At 34.4% G+C, this 17,966-nt stretch overlaps 1 protein-coding gene across 4 annotated transcripts in view; it reads right to left on the reverse strand.

Annotated features, from left to right (window-relative positions):
• Positions 1–17,966, reverse strand: part of DDX60 (DExD/H-box helicase 60) — a 122,729-nt gene that overhangs the window by 94,328 nt on the left and 10,435 nt on the right. For all 4 annotated transcript variants that reach the window (XM_045998166.1, XM_045998164.1, XM_045998163.1 and 1 more), the window contains 3 exons: positions 12,963–13,152; positions 11,308–11,649; positions 10,350–10,466 (listed from right to left, as the gene is read on the reverse strand). In XM_045998166.1, the coding sequence (XP_045854122.1) occupies positions 10,350–10,466; positions 11,308–11,649; positions 12,963–13,152 (649 nt within the window). The remainder of the gene's footprint in view (positions 1–10,349; positions 10,467–11,307; positions 11,650–12,962; positions 13,153–17,966) is intronic.

Genomic DNA, 17,966 nt, shown 5'->3' on the forward strand with positions numbered 1-17,966 from the left:
TTTTAATGACTCAAATACGTGTGGAGTGCAAGAAACACAACTTAAATAAAGTGACTCAGAAGGTCTAAAAGTAAAGGGTTGGATAAAAGTATACAAATGGGGGGGAGGGGAGAAGTGAGCTAGCAATTTTTATAGCAGTATAGGGAGAATTCAAGTTTAAAAGCTTTTTTTTAAAAAAAAAAAAAAAAGAAAGAAAGAAAAAGGCATTAAATGTGAAAAAGAAAAGCACTCGTTTATTCTAAAAGCCATCCATAATGGTGACATAAACTTTATGAATGATTCATCTCATATGAATGATTATGCAACAGATGTCATAACTGACTTTATGATACAAAAATTACAGGAGATTAAAGGAGTTATATTTATAAACACACTAATAACAACAGAATTTAATACACTACTTTCATTACAAGAGAAATCAAGTAGACAAAAAATAAGATGACTTAAAAGCATAATCAATAATGTAGATCCTATGAATTAAACTCTGGTGATACAGAATATGTATTTCTCTTAAGTGCCCCCAGCACATCCATAAAAATTGGTCATATGTTAAGTCACAAAGAAAACATCAGTAACTTCCATAGTGTAGAAACACTACAAACAGCTCTGATCAAAATACAATAAAGGTAGAATTTAGTTTCTAAAAAAAGGCACAAAGACCCTTCAATCTAAAGCTTAAAAACATTTTTTACAAAGCTACTCATAAGTGGAAAGGAAATACAAATACAATTTTAAAAATGATAATAAAAACACTACATGTCATAATTTATGGGATAAATTTAAAGCAATGACCAAAACAAAATTCACTGTATTAAACATAATTAATAATAAATATTAAAGAATAAAAAAATGAGTTTAATTCTCAACTCCAAAAAGAAAATCTAAAAATGAAAAATAAACTGGACTAAAGGAAAGCAAAAGAGGTGAAAAATAAAGATAAAAGTAAGCAAAATTAAGAAGAGAAAATTGATAGACATATCTAATTAGTAAATCAAAATTCCAGGGATTTTTTTTTTAATTTTTAAAAACAGACAATCCACTAGCAAATTTGATCATTAATAAATGGGAGAAATAAAAAATGAGCAGAATAAAAATGTAAAGAAAAAACTACTGAAATAGAAACAATTTTTAAAAAGTCATATACCCTACTTTGTAAACTTCTATGCAAATAAATTTGAAATGTAAATAAATGGATAACTTCCTCATAAGGATTAATTATAGAAATTGACCCCACTGGAGTTACTAAGCTTAAATAAACCAATTTCCATAGGACAAAGAGAGAAAATTAAGAAAAATCCCACAAAAAATCACCAGTTCCATATGGCTTTATAGAGAAATTCTATTTTAATCTTCAAAAACCACATAATCCCAGTGATCCATAAATTATTTTGGAATACTTAAAAGAAAAAGAAAATATTCTAATCTTTTTTTATGAAGCATGAATGACACTGATACACAACCAAATAATTATAGTGCACAGAAAGAAAACTATAGAAAAGCATCACTCACACATACTGATGTAAAAATTCTAAACAAAATATTAGTAACCAGAATCCAGACCACATCAAGAAAATAATACATGATTGAATGGGATTTATTCCAGAAATAGATTTGCTTCAATATTTAAAAATCTAATTATATCAAAATACCATATTGATAAAGCTAACATTTAAAAATCATAATTGTATCTATACTTTCAATACACATTCATGTTAAAACACTCAAAAAAATCCAAGTTGAGGGATACAATCTTAACAACAGAATGAATACACATATATGCAGAAACACTAGAGACATTCCCACTAAGATTAGGAAAAAGGCAAAGATGCTCACTATATCTGCTACTACCCACTATTGTACCAGGTTTGTTACCTAAAGCACCTAGAGAAGAAAAGGTAATTTCAGGCATAGGAATGGATAAAGAAGATTTAATACTATCACTGTTCACAGATTATATGCTAGTATATGTGGATAACCCCAAAGAATAATTAATTAAAAAATTAAAATGCCAATGAGACATCAGAACATAGAATTGACACAAAAATCAATATATTTCATATGTATAAACAACAAAGCATCAAAGAACACAATGGTAGATAAAATCTTGGGATAACAACAAAATTTACTTAATAACAGCAAAACATTAAATGCTTAGGAAGAAAATTAAAAAGAAATATACAAAACATATATAAGAAAATTTTTTGACTCACAAATATAGATTTGAACAAATGTAAAAACACCCCTTCTTCTTGCATGAAATAATTCAACATTATAAAAATGCCAATTCTCTCCAGTTTAACTTCTAAGTTCAATATACTCCAACAAAAATAACAAGATTTTTTTAACTTAGACAAGTTGATAACAAAAGTTCAGATAGAAAAATAAAAATGCAAAATGGATGTAAGAGAAAAATTATACACGGAAAACCCAGCTAAACAATACACTAAAAATACTATTAAGTCTTTCTAATCAAAAGAGTGTAAAATTTACAAATAAACCAGAGGCACAGAGTGGAAAGTCCAGATTTATTTCCAAAAACATATAGAAATTTAATAAATGTTGCATCTGAAGTCACTGAGATAAAAATGGACTTTTTAATAAATGTCACTGAGCATCCCCTTGAAAAAATAAAAATTATATCTATACCTCACACTATAAGAATGAATTACAAATAGATTAGGAATCTAAGTTTTTAAAAATTTTAAGTATAAGAAGAAACCACAGGCAAATCCTCTTTGATGTATGTAGGGCAAGTCTTTCTGACTATGACTCAAAGTCTAGAGGCAACAACACAACAAAAAAATTAATAAATTTGGCATTAAAATTTTTTTAAATGTACACAACAAAAAATCATAAACAAAGTCAAAAACCAACTGACAAGCTGGAAGAAAATATTCATAATATATATCACAAAGTGCTAATATCTGTAATATAGAGAGAAGAGTTAAAATTGAAAGACAAAAAAATGATATAATCCTTCTAGAATGAAAATTGACAAAACCTAAGTAAGCAACATATACATTTATCTTTTTTATGTTTATTATTATTTATTATTATTAGTCGTATTACTTTGCAGAGAGATTTACAACTCTCAAAATACTTTCACTGCCTCCATAAAACTCAACAATTTCAAATCATTTTAACAAAGAAACAGTTTACAGTTACAGCATAACATTATTAAGTGATGATAATACCTTAACTTTATATATATTTATCGTCTTATTTTTTCTATTTTATTTTTTCAGTGTTCCAAGATTCATTGTTTTTTGCACCACACCCAGTGCTCCATGCAATACGTGCGCTCTTTAATACCCACCACCAGGCTCACCTAAGCCCCCACACACCTCCCCTCCAAAATCCTCAGTTTGTTTCTCAGAGTCCACAGTCTCTCATGGTTCATCTCTATCTTTTGACTCACTGATTCCATTTTTAAAATCTACTCTGAAGCTATACCTCCAATAATTTAAAAAAAAATTGCATATGTTACAAATGATTATTCATTACAGCATTGATTATAATTGCAAAATGTTAAAAGCAAGTAGAAATTGCATAATAGAAAACTGGTTAAACAAATTATAGTACATCCACATGAGGGAGTGCTATGCAGTTATATAACATAATGAAAAAGATATCTATAAATTGCTTTAAAATGATTGCTAAATATGCCGTTAAGTATAAAAGGAAAGGTACTGAAAAATATCTATATATATGATCCTTTATTTAAGAAAGAAGAGATAAGAAAATACACACGTCTGATTTTTTGTACAAAAAATAGTAACAATAATAATACAAGAAAGATAAACCTGAAACTAAAGAGACAAATCACTTACAGAAATTATTCAGGAAAGGGGTAACTGTGGAGGAGAATGGGATCAGGGCAACAGGGATAAGAACAAAGTGTCACTTCTTTGAACCTATTTTTTTGTATATCTCAGATTCTTAGAATCATAAGTATGCTTCTTATACCTTTCACATACCCTCCAAAATAAACAGATAATTAAAAACAAACTGTAAATGGGTGGCAGAGACCCAAAGTGAAATACAAATACCAACCAATGAACATAACTGTATTAGTAATGAATAACAACCAAACTGAATGGGGCCTGCAAGAAAAGAACTAACCTAAATAACTTTAGAAAGCAGCATTTTATGTATTCTATGACTAAATATAAAAAGAACTGCACATAAATCCTCTAAACATTTAGTAAATATGTTTCTTACAAGATATGGTTAGCAATCCTAAAACTACTATATATATATATATATATATATATATAGTAATATATATAATATATATAATCTATATATAGTAGTAGTAGTAATATATAGTAGTAATATAGTATAATATAATATAGTATAATATATATACTATAGTATAATATAGTATATATAGTATAATATATAGTATACTATATATTAATATATAATAATATATAATATAGTATACTATAATATAATATAGTAGTAATATATATAATCTATATATATATAGATTATATTATTAGGTATAGATATATTATTATATATAATCTATATATATAATGATTAATGAGAGCTAAATTTCTCATAAATTGAAAAAAGAAATTACTAATAAGGAAAGGAGAAGGGTAAAATAAAGCATAGGAAGTTGGATCAAAGTAGAAGTTACTGGTATAAATATATGATATTTACGATAGATGATAGATTAAAAAATAGACAGGTGCTGGGGCGCCTGGGTGGCTCAGTGGGTTAAGCCTCTGCCTTCGGCTCAGGTCATGATCTCAGGGTCCTGGGATCGAGTCCCGCATTGGGCTCTCTGCTCAGCAGGGAGCCTGCTTCCTCCTCTCTCTCCCTGCATGCCTCTCTGTCTACTTGTGATCTCTCTCTGCCAAATAAATTTAAAAAAAAAAAAATCTTAAAAAAAAAATAGACAGGCGTAGATGCATGGTTTCGCATATATACAAAAATTTCCTAGCTGTGTCTGCTGAAAAATCCTCATTGCAATGATACCCCAGTAGAAATGAATAAACAGGGGCACCTGGGTAGCTCAGTCAGTTAAGCATCTGCCTTCGGCTCAGGTCATAATCCCTGGGATCAAGCCCCACATCAGGCTCCCTGCTCAGTGAGGAGCCTGCTTCTCCCTCTCCCTCTGATGCTTCCCTTGTTTGTGCTCTCTCTGTGTCAAATAAATAAATTTAAAAAGAAAAAAGAAATGAACAAATGTATTTCCCACAAGAAAATAAAGGCCTTAAATGATGCACTGGACCAGAAGGACATCACAGATATATTCAGAACATTTCATCCCAAAGCAACAGAATACACATTCTTCTCTAGTGCACATGGAACATTCTCCAGAATAGATCATATCCTGGGTCCTAAATCATGTCTCAACCAGTATCAAAAGATTGGGATCATTCCCTGCATATTTTCAGACCACAATGCCCTGAAGCTAGAACTCAATCACAAGAGGAAATTTGAAAAGAATCCAAATACATGGAGACTAAACAGCATCCTTCTAAAGAATGAATGGGTCAACCAGGAAATTAAAGAAGAATTGAAAAAATTCATGGAAACAAATGATAATGAAAACACAATGGTTCAAAATCTGTGGAACACAGCAAAGGCAGTCCTGAGAGGAAAATACAATGGTACAAGCCTTTCTCAAGAAACAAGAAAGGTCTCAAATACACAACCTAACCCTACACCTAAAGGAGCTGGAGAAAGAACAAGAAAGAAACCTAAACCCAGCAGGAGAAGAGAAATCATAAAGATCAGAGCAGAAATCAATGAAATAGAAACCAAAAAACAATAGAACAAATCAATGAAACTAGGAGCTGGTTCTTTGAAAGAATTAATAAGATTGATAAACCCCTGGCCAGACTTATCAAAAAGAAAAGAGAAAGGACCCAAATTAATAAAATCATGAATGAAAGAGGAGAGATCACAAACAACACCAAAGAAATACAAACAATTATAAGAATATACTATGAGCAACTCCACGCCAACAAATTTGACAATCTGGAAGAAATGGGTGCATTCCTAGAGACATATAAACTACCACAACTGAACCAGGAAGAAATAGAAAACCTGAACAGACCCATAACCAGTAAGGAGATTGAAACAGTCATCAAAAATCTCCAAGCAAACAAAAGCCCAGGGCCAGACGGCTTCCCAGGGGAATTCTACCAAACATTTAAAGAAGAACTAATTCCTATTCTCCTGAAACTGTTCCAAAAAATAGAAACGGAAGGAAAACTTCCAAACTCATTTTATGAGGCCAGCATCACCTTGATCCCAAAACCAGACTAGGATCCCATCAAAAAAGAGAACTACCAACCAATATCCTTGATGAACACAGATGCGAAAATTCTCACCAAAATACTAGCCAATAGGACTCAACAGTACATTAAAGGGATTATTCACCACAACCAAGTGGGATTTATTCCAGGGCTGCAAGGTTGGTTCAACATCAGCAAATCAATCAATGTTCTACAACACATTAATAAAAGAAAGAACAAGAACCATATGATACTCTCCATAGATGCTGAAAAACCATCTGACAAAGTACAGCAACCCTTCCTGATCAAAACTCTTCAAAGTGTAGGGATAGAGGGCACATAACTCAATATAATCAAAGCCATCTATGAAAAACACACCGCAAATATCATTCTCAAGGGAGAAAAACTGAAAGCTTTTCCGCTAAGGTCAGGAACACGGCAGGGATGTCCATTATCACCACTGCTATTCAACATAGTACTAGAAGTCCTAGCCTCAGCGATCAGATAACAAAAAGAAATTAAAGGCATCCAAATCAGCAAAGAAGTCAAACTATCACTCTTCGCAGATGATATGAAAATATATGTGGAAAACCCAAAAGACTCCACTCCAAAACTGCTAGAACTTGTACAGGAATTCAGTAAAGTGTCAGGATATAAAATCAATGCACAGAAATCAGTTGCATTTCTGTACACCAACAAGACAGAAGAGAAATTAAGGAGTCAATCCCATTTACAATTGCACCCAAAACTATAAGATACCTAGGAATAAACCTAAACAAAGAGGCTAAGAATCTGTATGCAGAAAACTATAAAGTACTGGGGCACCTGGGTGGCTCAGTGGGTTAATGCCTCTGCCTTCGGCTCAGGTCATGATCCCAGGGTCCTGGGATTGAGCCCCACATCGGGCTCTCTGCTCCGCAGGGAGTCTGCTTCCTCCTCTCTCTCTGCCTGCCTCTCTGCCTAGTTGTGATTTCTCTCTGTCAAATAAATAAAATATTTTTAAAAAAAAAGAAAACTATAAAGTACTCATGAAAGAAATTGAGGAAGACACAAAGAAATGGAAAAATGTTCCATGCTCCTGGATTGGAAAAACAAATATTGTGAAAATGTCTATGCTACCTAAAGCAATCTACACATTTAATGCAATCCCTATCAAAATCCAATCCATTTTTTCAAAGAAACGGAAGAAATAATCCTAAAATTTATATGGAACCAGAAAAGACTTCGAATAGCCCAAGGAATATTGAAAAAGAAAGCCAAAGTTGGTGGCATCACAATTCCGGACTTCAAGCTCTATTACAAAGCTGTCATCATCAAGACAGCATGGTACTGGCACAAAAACAGACACATAGATCAATGGAACAGAATAGAGAGCCCAGAAATAGACCCTCAACTCTATGGTCAACTAATCTTCAACAAAGCAGGAAAGAATGTCCAATGGAAAAAAGACAGTCTCTTCAATAAATGGTGTTGGGAAAATTGGACAGCCACATGCAGAAAAATGAAATTGGACCATTTCCTTGCACCACAGATGAAAATAGACTCAAAATGGATGAAGAACCTCAATGTGAGAAAAGAATCCATCAAAATCCTTGAGGAGAATACAGGCAGCAATCTCTTCGACCTCAGCCATAGCAACATATTCCTAGGAACATCGCCAAAGGCAAGGGAAAAGGGCAAAAATGAACTATTGGGACTTCATCAAGATCAAAAGCTTTTTTTTTTTAAGGTTTTATTTATTTATTTGACAGACAGAGACCACAAGTAGGCAGAGAGGCAGGCAGAGAGAGGAAGGGAAGCAGGCTCCCTGCCAAGCAGAGAGCCTGATGCGGGGCTCGATCCCAGGACCCTGGGATCATGACCTGAGCTGAAGGCAGAGGCTTTAACCCACTGAGCCACCCAGGTGCCCAAGATCAAAAGCTTTTGCACAGCAAAGGAAACAGTTAACAAAACCAAAAGAAGACTGACAGAATGGGAAGATATTTGCAAATGACATGTCAGATAAAGGGCTAGTGTCCAAAATCTATAAAGAACTTAGCAAACTCAATGCCCAAAGAACAAACAATCCAATCAAGAAATGGACAGAGGACATGAACAGACATTTCTGCAAAGAAGACATCCAGATGGCCAACAGACACATGAAAAAGTGCTCCACATCACTCGGCATCAGGGAAGTACAAATCAAAACCACAATGAGATATCACCTCACACCAGTCAGAATGGCTAAAATTAACAAGTCAGGAAATGACAGATGCTGGTGAGGATGTGGAGAAAGTGGAACCCTCCTACACTGTTGGTGGGAATGCAAGCTGGTGCAACCACTCTGGAAAACAGCATGGAGGTTCCTCAAAATGTTGAAAATAGAACTACCCTATGACCCAGCAATTGCACTACTGGGTATTTACCCTAAAGATACAAACGCAGTGATCCGAAGGGGCATGTGCCCCCGAATGTTTATAGCAGCAATGTCTACAATAGCCAAACTATGGAAAGAACCTAGATGTCCATCAACAGATGAATGGATAAAGAAGAGGTGGTATATATACACAATGGAATACTATGCAGACATCAAAAGAAATGAAATCTTGCCATTTGCGACAAGTGGATGGAACTAGAGGGTATCATGCTTAGTGAAATAAGTCAATCGGAGAAAGACAACTATCATATAATCTCCCTGATATGAAGAAGTGGAGATGCAACATGGGGGGTTTGGGGGGTAGGAAAAGAATAAATGAAACAAGATGGAATCAGGAGGGAGACAAACCATAAGTGACTCTTAATCTCACAAAACAAACTGAGGGTTGCTGGGGGTGGGGGTGGTTATGGACATTGGGGAGGGTATGTGCTATGGTGAGTGCTGTGATGTATGTAAACCTGGCAATTCACAGACCTGTACCCCTGGGGATAAAAATACATTATATGTTTATAAAAAATTTTAAAAAAACATATTTCCCAGATCGTGGCTTCTAAATACTGTTTCCACAAAAGCAACCAGAACTCCTTGGAGAAGTGGCTGATTTCAAGGTTGAAGCAGAGAAATTGCAAGTTGTGGTTTCAAAAAGTAAAACAGTGCTCAAAAAGATGGGGCCTGATGAATTTGAAGATAAATATACAGCCATGTAACCATCACCACAAGGTATGTCATCAAACCTCAATAAAGTGGTTTTAGAAGAGGAAAAGATGGGAAGGGGGTGGGGCATGCAAAAGAACATAGGTGCAAACTTGAAGGAGTCTCTAACGTTCAAACCTAGAAGAATTTGGGCACCAAAACTATTGTAATATTGGACTTTGATCTATAATGTAAAATATCCACTTGTCTATGCTGATATAAACAAATAAACAAGAGCAGAGCAGAGATACAGGAGCTTTCCCTCACAGAATTCTAAGTGAGAAAAATAGAAGGAAACAGTGAAATACAGAATACCCATTAGGCAAACATACCTAGCAATAATTGTTGCAGACAAGATCCATTGATGGGTTCTAAAATTAATTAGCAAAAGTCTGAGAAAAAACAGGATTTACATAGTCAGGAAAGATAGTAACTTTACGGTGGAGAAGGCTAGAAGGCACCAGCTTAATCAGTGTTAAGACATATCAACATCATGAACCCTTTGATATATTATTGTTCAAAATACCAACTCATTGGCATTCTTGCCAAAAATATATAACTTCATCCTAGTCATTAGAAAACACCAGACAAACCCAAATTGAGGGATATTTTAAAAATAAATAAATAACTGATCAATACCTTTCAAAAACATGTAAAGCACAAAAGACAAGGAAACTACTACAGATTGGAAGAGACTAGAGAGAAAAAAATAAATGGATGTAGGATGCTGGAAAGAATCCTGTAACAGAAAAAGGACATTTGTGGAAAAGTAAGTGAAACTCAAATAATGTGTGAAGCTTAGTTAATAGTATTATGCTGATGTTCATTTCCTAGTTTTGAAAAATGTACCGTGGCTACATCAGATGCTAATATTAGGGGAATCTGGGTGAGAAGTCTATGGGAAATCAGTACTATTTTTGCAACTTTTTCATAATCAAAAAATTAACTCAAATAAAAAGGTTTTTTTTTTAAGTTTTCAGTACCTCTTCCATCATATGTTTCCATTTTAAATTTCCAAAAAGAGATTGTAGTGCTGAAATTCTATATTCTTCCAATTGTTTAATCAGAGCTTTATAAGCACTCTCAATCTTCTTTTTATTCTGTAAAAGGAAGGCAAGTAAGATAAATTGTCATAAATAAAATATCTAATCACTTTCCAACTACAGAAAATCATATACTGAAGATACAATCATTAAAATGTATTTCCCAGTTTAAAAAAATAAACTAATATAATTACAGATCATCAATTCTTTTAAAGCCTGCCAAGCAGCACAATTTTGTTTTTGCTGAATTAATTTTTGTCTGGGAATTTAGTGCATTTTTAACAACTCTATGAAAAGTATGATTAATATAAAATTCACTCACTTTTTAAGGGGACAATTCAATGGCTTTTGGTGAAGTTACAGAGTTGTGCAGCCACCATTACAATTTAATTTTAGAACATTTCCAACATCTCAAAGAGTGTGCCCACTTAATACATTGTATTGTATTATGAAAAATTTCACACACACACATAAATAAGGAATAGCATAATCTTCCCCCAGGTACCTACCATCCAGCAACAACCACTATCAATATACACCACATTTTTATTTTGAGCACATATCATCCTTAAAGAGATAAATGAAATAACCTCTTTAAAATGAGTTTTCAATAAACAAGGAAATACATTATTATACTAGAGATAAAATCTAACACTTAAAAAAAAACTTCTTAAGGAGAGATTGGGAAGGATGTTTGTAAGGCACCCTTCAAACTCAGATTCAGAAATTGCTCCACCAGAATGAGATCAAGTGATTATAGTACCTCTTCCCAATATAAAAATCAATCCCAGGACTGTTCCTACTCACAGTAGGCAACTAGAGTTGGAAAGAGTTTAATGACTGGAGTCATTAAATTTTATAAAATTCTAGAAGAAATTTGTCTTTAGGTATTGATTACCTCTTTGAAAAATTTTTGGTTTTTATGCATGCTTGGCATAAGATATGCATAAAGTCGAAGAATATCAGATGTTTGCCCTGAGGAAAGCACAACGTTGACCTTCATCGCCCAAGACTGAGTAATTAAAAAGTTGAAAAGGTACGTTTGTAGATGATTCAGGCCTTCCTCTGCAACTATCAGGTAATATGGGTAACTGTCTTCCAAGAAAGCTTCCCACTCCTCTGACAGGCATCCGGAAAATTTTGTTCGAACATCAATGGTGGTATTATGCTGAAGATGAAGAATTAAAGCTGTCCTCAATGGAAGAAGTTCTGGGAAGTTGAAATATGCATACTCAGCATCCTGTGGGGATGGGATAAAGTATATTCTTTTGAAATTATCATTTAATTGGTTTACACATATCATTAAAGTCACTAAAGGAATGTGTTCCAACACAGTTTTGTTCAGCTTTAGTCAGGGAATAGAACCTTAAGCCTTGACAGTCATTTCTCAAATACAAGCCATAAATCACAACTTGGACTTAAATACATAAGTCCCCTTTAAGCAGGCACATAATAGTCAAGGTTTATCCTACTTTCCCTTTGTGTTCTGATTCTTTTTCTCTCCAATGTCACTTCAGAAAGAAAAAGGACAGAAAAATATGCAAAAGCAAATAGTGGATATAAATTATCCAGAACAGGAAGCCGGGGTGAATCACTTTGAGAGGGCTTTTCCAAATTAGAATGATCTTCCTAAAGCAGCAGAGTTTTTTCTCAACAGATCAGAATTAGTACAGTTAACTAGACTGTCAACATTAGACTAGAATCTTGACTCTTTATTTAAAACATTGCTTGCAAGAAGTCAGCAATATTTAAAAATCTAGCAATAATGTAGATTGCAAAGTGACTGCACAGACATACTCCAAAATCCTTAAGTGAAACACAGTGGTTACCTTTAGGGACAGAATAAGGAAGGGGTGGTAATGGTTATACCTACCTGTATTTGAAACTCTTAATATTTTACTAATTATATTTATAATTGGAAAAGGAAGATCAAATATATTCCCTCAAAAATATTTATTATAGGGCAAATAATAAACAAAGTAGTATTAAGGAGTTTGACATTTTCAAGGTTCAAATAAATTGCTGAGTTCTGAAGACAGACACAGTTTTCAGAGTTGGAAAAGTGGAATCCAGAGATCAGCTGAGTTTTGGTTGAGAGGATATCTCATCCTCCTTCATGATCCTGTGTGTCTTTACATGAAATTTAATTATGGAGAAGAAAATATACTCTTTTTTAAAAAGATTTATTTGTTTATTTGAAAGAAAGAGAAAGAGTGTGCACAAGCAGAGGGAATGGCAGGAAGAACAGGCGGAGAGAAAAGCAGGCTCCTCAAAGAGCAAGGAGTAGACTCAGGCCTCAATCCCAGGACCCTAGGATCATGACCCCAGCCAGTCACTTAACCGACTGAGTCACCCAAGCATCACTAAAATATAATCTTAAATATGGTAATTTCTGAATACTGATATTTTGAGTATTTTTTCTGTTCTTCCCTTTAAGTTTTCTGAATTGTTTTAGATATGTTTAACTTCGTAATAAGGGGGAAAATTACAAAATAATAAGGAATTTTAGTTTTAGCTCTTAAATCATAATAAAGAACTTTACTGTCATGTTACCTTGAAGAAAACTATGGCAAATTGTCCTCCTTTACTGGTAAGATCCATAAGATAGTATTCAACCAGATAAAAGAAGTGGAGCTTCTGCCCCGGCTTTAATGATTTCTCACATATGCATGTAGTAAGTAATGAATCTCCATCAATCAGAAAAAATTCAGATTCAACAAAATCGTTGAATAAACTGGAATATCTAAAATGAAAAAAGTTAAAACAAAAATTACATATTGACTCAATAAAGCCCGAAAAAGGCAGTAGCATTGTTATTATTATCCATTATCACTATTATCAGCAAGTGATTTGTGGAGTAATTATTTTATGTCACGCTGTATGCTAAGACTTTTCAAATATATCCATATGCATGACTATCCTTCATAGGAAAAAGACAGGATTGTTCTCATTCTTAGATACAGAAACTGAGGCTCAAAGAGATAAGAGCAAATTATTTAAGACCACGTATCAGAATCTGGATTGGAATCGGACTTTAACACCTCTTCTGCATATAAACTGGTATTAAATGCTTCCCACTTAGTCAATCTTATTTCTTTATAGAACAATAGGTTCATTGACAGTTGTGTACAAATAAAGCAAGAGAAAACTGTGTCCATTCAGCATCAAAAATCTCTTAAATTTCTATTAATCATATAAATATGTATATAATTATATTTAAAATATACTATGACATATACTGAGATAGATATGCATTACTTTTTTATTATGCTATGTTAGTTACTATACAGTACATCATTAGTTTTTGATGTGGTGTTCCATGATTCATTGTTTGCATATAATACCCAGTACTCCAAGCAATCCATGCCCTCCTTAATACCCATCACCAGACTCACCCATTCCCCCACTTCCCTCCCTTCTAAAACCCTCATATTGTTTCCCAGGTTCCATAGTCTTTCATGGTTCATCTCCCAGTCCGATTTCTCCCCTTTCATTTTTCCCTTCCTTCTCCTAATGTCCTCCATGTTATTCTTTATGTTCCACAAGTGAAACCATATGATAATTGACTTTCTCTGCTTGACTTATTTCACTTAGCATAATCTCCTCCTGTCCCATCCATTTTGATGCAAAAGTTGGGTATTCATCATTTCTGATGGCTGAGTAATATTCCATTGTGTGTATGAACCACATCGTCTTTATCCATTCATCTGTTGAAGGGCTTCGCAGCTCTTTCCACAGTTTGGCTATTGTGGACATTGCTGCTATGAACATTGGGGTGCATACGCCCTTCTTTCCACTACGTCTGTGTCTTTGGGGTAAATACCCAGTAGTGTAATTGCTGGGTCATAGGGTAGTTTGATTTTTTTTTAATTTATTTATTTTTTCAGCGTAACAGTATTCATTGTTTTTGCACAACACCCAGTGCTCCATGCAAAACGTGCCCTCCCTATTACCCACCACCTGTTTCCCCAACCTCCCATCCCTGACCCTTCAAAACCCTCAGGTTGTTGTTCAGAGTCCATAGTCTCTTATGGTTCGCCTCCCCCTCCAATTTTTTTTTATATAAACATATAATGTATTTTTATCCCCAGGGGTACAGGGTAGTTCAATTTTTAATTTTTTAAGGAATCTCCACACTGTTTTCCAAAGTGGCTGCACCAACTTGCATTCCCACCAACAGTGTAAGGGGGTTCCCCTTTCTCCACAACTTCTCCAACATTTGTACTTTCTTGCCTTATTGATTTTTCCTGTTCTAACTGGTGTAAGATGGTATCTCAATGTGGTTTTGATTTAAATCTCCCTGATGGCTAATGATAATGAACTTTTTCATGTTTCATTTAACAGACACTTTTTCATATGTCTGTTAGCCAATTGTAGTTCTTCTTAGGAGAAGTGTCTGTTCATATCTTCTGCCCATTTTTTGACTTGATTATTTGCTTTTTGGATGTTGAATTTGAGAAGCTCTTTATAGATCTTGGATATCAGCCCATCGTCTAATATGTCATTTGTAAATACCTTCTCCCATTCTTGGGGTTACCTCTTTGATTTGTTGACTGTTTCCTTTGCTGTGCAGAAGCTTTTTGTATTGATGAAGTCCCAAAAGTTCATATTTGCTTTTGTTTCCCTTGCCTTTGGAGATATGTTTTGAAAGGAGTTGCTGTGGCTGCTGTAGAAGAGATTCCTGCCTACGTTCTCCTCTAGGACTCTGATGGATTCCTGTTTCACATCTTTCATCTGTTTTGACTTTATCTTTGTGTATGGTGTAAGAGATTGGTCGGGTTTCATTCTTCTGTATATAGCCATCCAATTTTCCCAGCATCATTTATTGAAGAGACTGTCTTTTTTCCATTGAATATTTTTTCCTGCTTTGTTGAAGATTAGTTGACCATAGAGTTGAGAGTCCATATCTGGCCTATCCATTTTGTTCCATTGATCTATGTGTCTGGTTTGTTGTTGTTTTGTTTTGTTTTGTTTTGTTTTGTTTTTTGCAGTACCATGCTATTTTGTAGTATAGCTTTGTATATAGAGCTTGAAATCAGGCAATGTGATGGCCCCAGCTTTATTTTTCTTTTTCAACATTTCTTTGGAAACCTGGGATCTTTTCTGGTTCCATACAAATTTTAGGATAGTTTGTTCCAGCACTTTGAAAAATGCCATTGGTATTTTGATCAGGATGGCATTGAAAGTACAGATTGCTCTGGGCAGCACAAACATTTTAACAATTTTTATTCTTTTGATCCATGAGCATGCAATGTTTTTCCATCTTTTTGTGTCTTCTTCAATTTCTTTCATGGCTGTTTTCTACTTCCTAGTGTATAGGTCCTTTGCCTCTTCGATTAGGTTTATTCCAGGTATTTTATGGGTTTGGGTGCTATTGTAAATGGAAATGATTCTCTGACTTCTCTTTCCCCAGTTACTTTGCTAGCATATAAGAAGGTAACTGATTTCTATGCACTAGATTTTGCATTCTGCCACATTATTGAATTGCTATATGAGTTCTAGTAATTTGGGGGTGGAGTCTTTTGGGTTTTCCATAGAGTATCATGTCATCTGCGAAGATAGAGAGATTGACTTCTTTGTCAATTTGAATACCTTTTATTACTTTTTGTTGTCTGATTGTTGTTGCTAGGACTTCTAGTACTATGTTGAACAGTGGTGAGAATGGGCATCCTTTTGTCCCTGATCTCAGTGGAAAGGCTCTCAGCTTTTCCCCATTGAGAAAGATACTCACTGTGGGTTTTCATAGACAAATATTATGAAGTTAAGGAATGGTCCTTCTATCTCTATACTCTGAAGAGTTTTAATCAGGAACGGATGCTGTATTTTGTCAAATGCTTTTTCTGCATCAGTTGAGAGGACAATGTGGTTCTTATCTCTTCTTTATATGTTCTGTCACATTGATTGATTTGTAGATGTTGAACAAACCTTGCATTTCAGGGATAAATCCCACCTGATCATGATGGATAATCCTTTTAAAGTACTGTTGGACCCTATTAGCTAAGATCTTGTCAAGAACCTTGGTGTCCACATTCATCAGGGATATTGGTCTGAAATTCTCCTTTTCGATAGGGTCTTTGCCTGGTTTGGGGATCAAGGTAAAGCTGGCTTCGTAGAAAGAGTCTGAAAGTTTTCCTTCTGTTTATATTTTTTGAAACAGCTTCAGGAGAATAGGTACTATTTCTTCTTTGAAAGTTTGGTAGAATTCCCCAGGGAATCCATCAGGCCCTGGACTCTTTTGGGGGGGAGGTTTTTTTAATCACTGCTTCAATCTCATTACTGGTTATGGGTCTATTCATGTTGTCAGTTCCTTCCTGTTTCAGTCTTGGTAGTTTATAGGTTTCCAGGAATGCATCCATTTCTTCTAGGTTGCTTAATTTATTGTCATATAGCTGTTGACAATAATTTCTGATAATTATACTTATTTCATTGGTGTTAGCTGTGATCTCTCCCTTTCATTCATAATTTTATTAATTTGGTTCCTTTCTCTTTTCTTTTGGATACTTCTGGCCAATGGTTTACCAATCTTTGTAATTCTTTCAAAGAACCAGCTTCTAGTTTTGTTAATGTGTTCTACTGCATTTCTGGTTTTTAATTCATTGATCTCTGCTCTAATCTTAATTATTTCCCTTCCCATGCATGGGTTAGGTTTAATTTGCTGCTGATTCACCAGATCTTTAAGGTGTAAAGATAGTTTGTGTATTCAGGATTTTTCTGGTTTTTTGAGTGAGGCTTGGATGGCTATGTATTTCCCCCTTAGGACTGCCTTTGCCATATCCCATAGGTTTTGGATCAAGGTGTCTTCATCCTCATTGGTTTCCATGAATTGATTAAGTTCTTCTTTGATTTCCTAACTGACCCAAACATTTTTGAGTGGGATGGTCTTTAGCCTCCAAGTGTTAGAATTTCTTCCAAACTTTTTCTTATAATTAAGTTCCAGTTCCAAAGCAACTGTGGTTTGAGAATATGCAGGGAATAATCAGTCTTTTGGTATTGGTTGAGAGCTGATCTGTGACCCAGTATGTGGTCTATTCTAGAGAAAGTTCCATGCGGGCTTGAGAAGAATGAGTATTTTGTTGTTTTACGGTGGAATGTTCTGATATCTATGAGGTCCATCTGGTCCAGTGTGTCATTCAAAGCTCTAGTTTCTTTGTCAGTTTTCTGCTTAGTTGACCTGCCCATTGCTGAGAGTAGAGTGTTAAGGTTTCCTACAATTAACATATTATTAACAATATGTCCCTTTATTTTGGTTAACAGTTGGCTTATGTAGTTGGCTGCTCCCACACTGGGGACATAGACATTTACAATTGTTAGATCTTCTGGTTGGATAGATCCTTTAAGGGTGCTACACTGTCCTTCTATATTTCTGACTACAGTCTTTAGCTTAAAATCTAATTTGTCTGACATAAGAGTTGTCTACCCCAGATTTCTCTTCCTATCTTTTTATCCAAACTGCAATACCATGCTCTTTCGTGGGAGCATTTAGGCCGTTCATGTTGAGAGTGATTATTGACAGATAAAATTTTATTGTCATCATGTTGCCTGTGAAGTCCTTGTTTC

Source organism: Meles meles, chromosome 2 (assembly GCF_922984935.1).
Source record: "Meles meles chromosome 2, mMelMel3.1 paternal haplotype, whole genome shotgun sequence".
Taxonomy (NCBI): Eukaryota; Metazoa; Chordata; class Mammalia; order Carnivora; family Mustelidae; genus Meles; species Meles meles.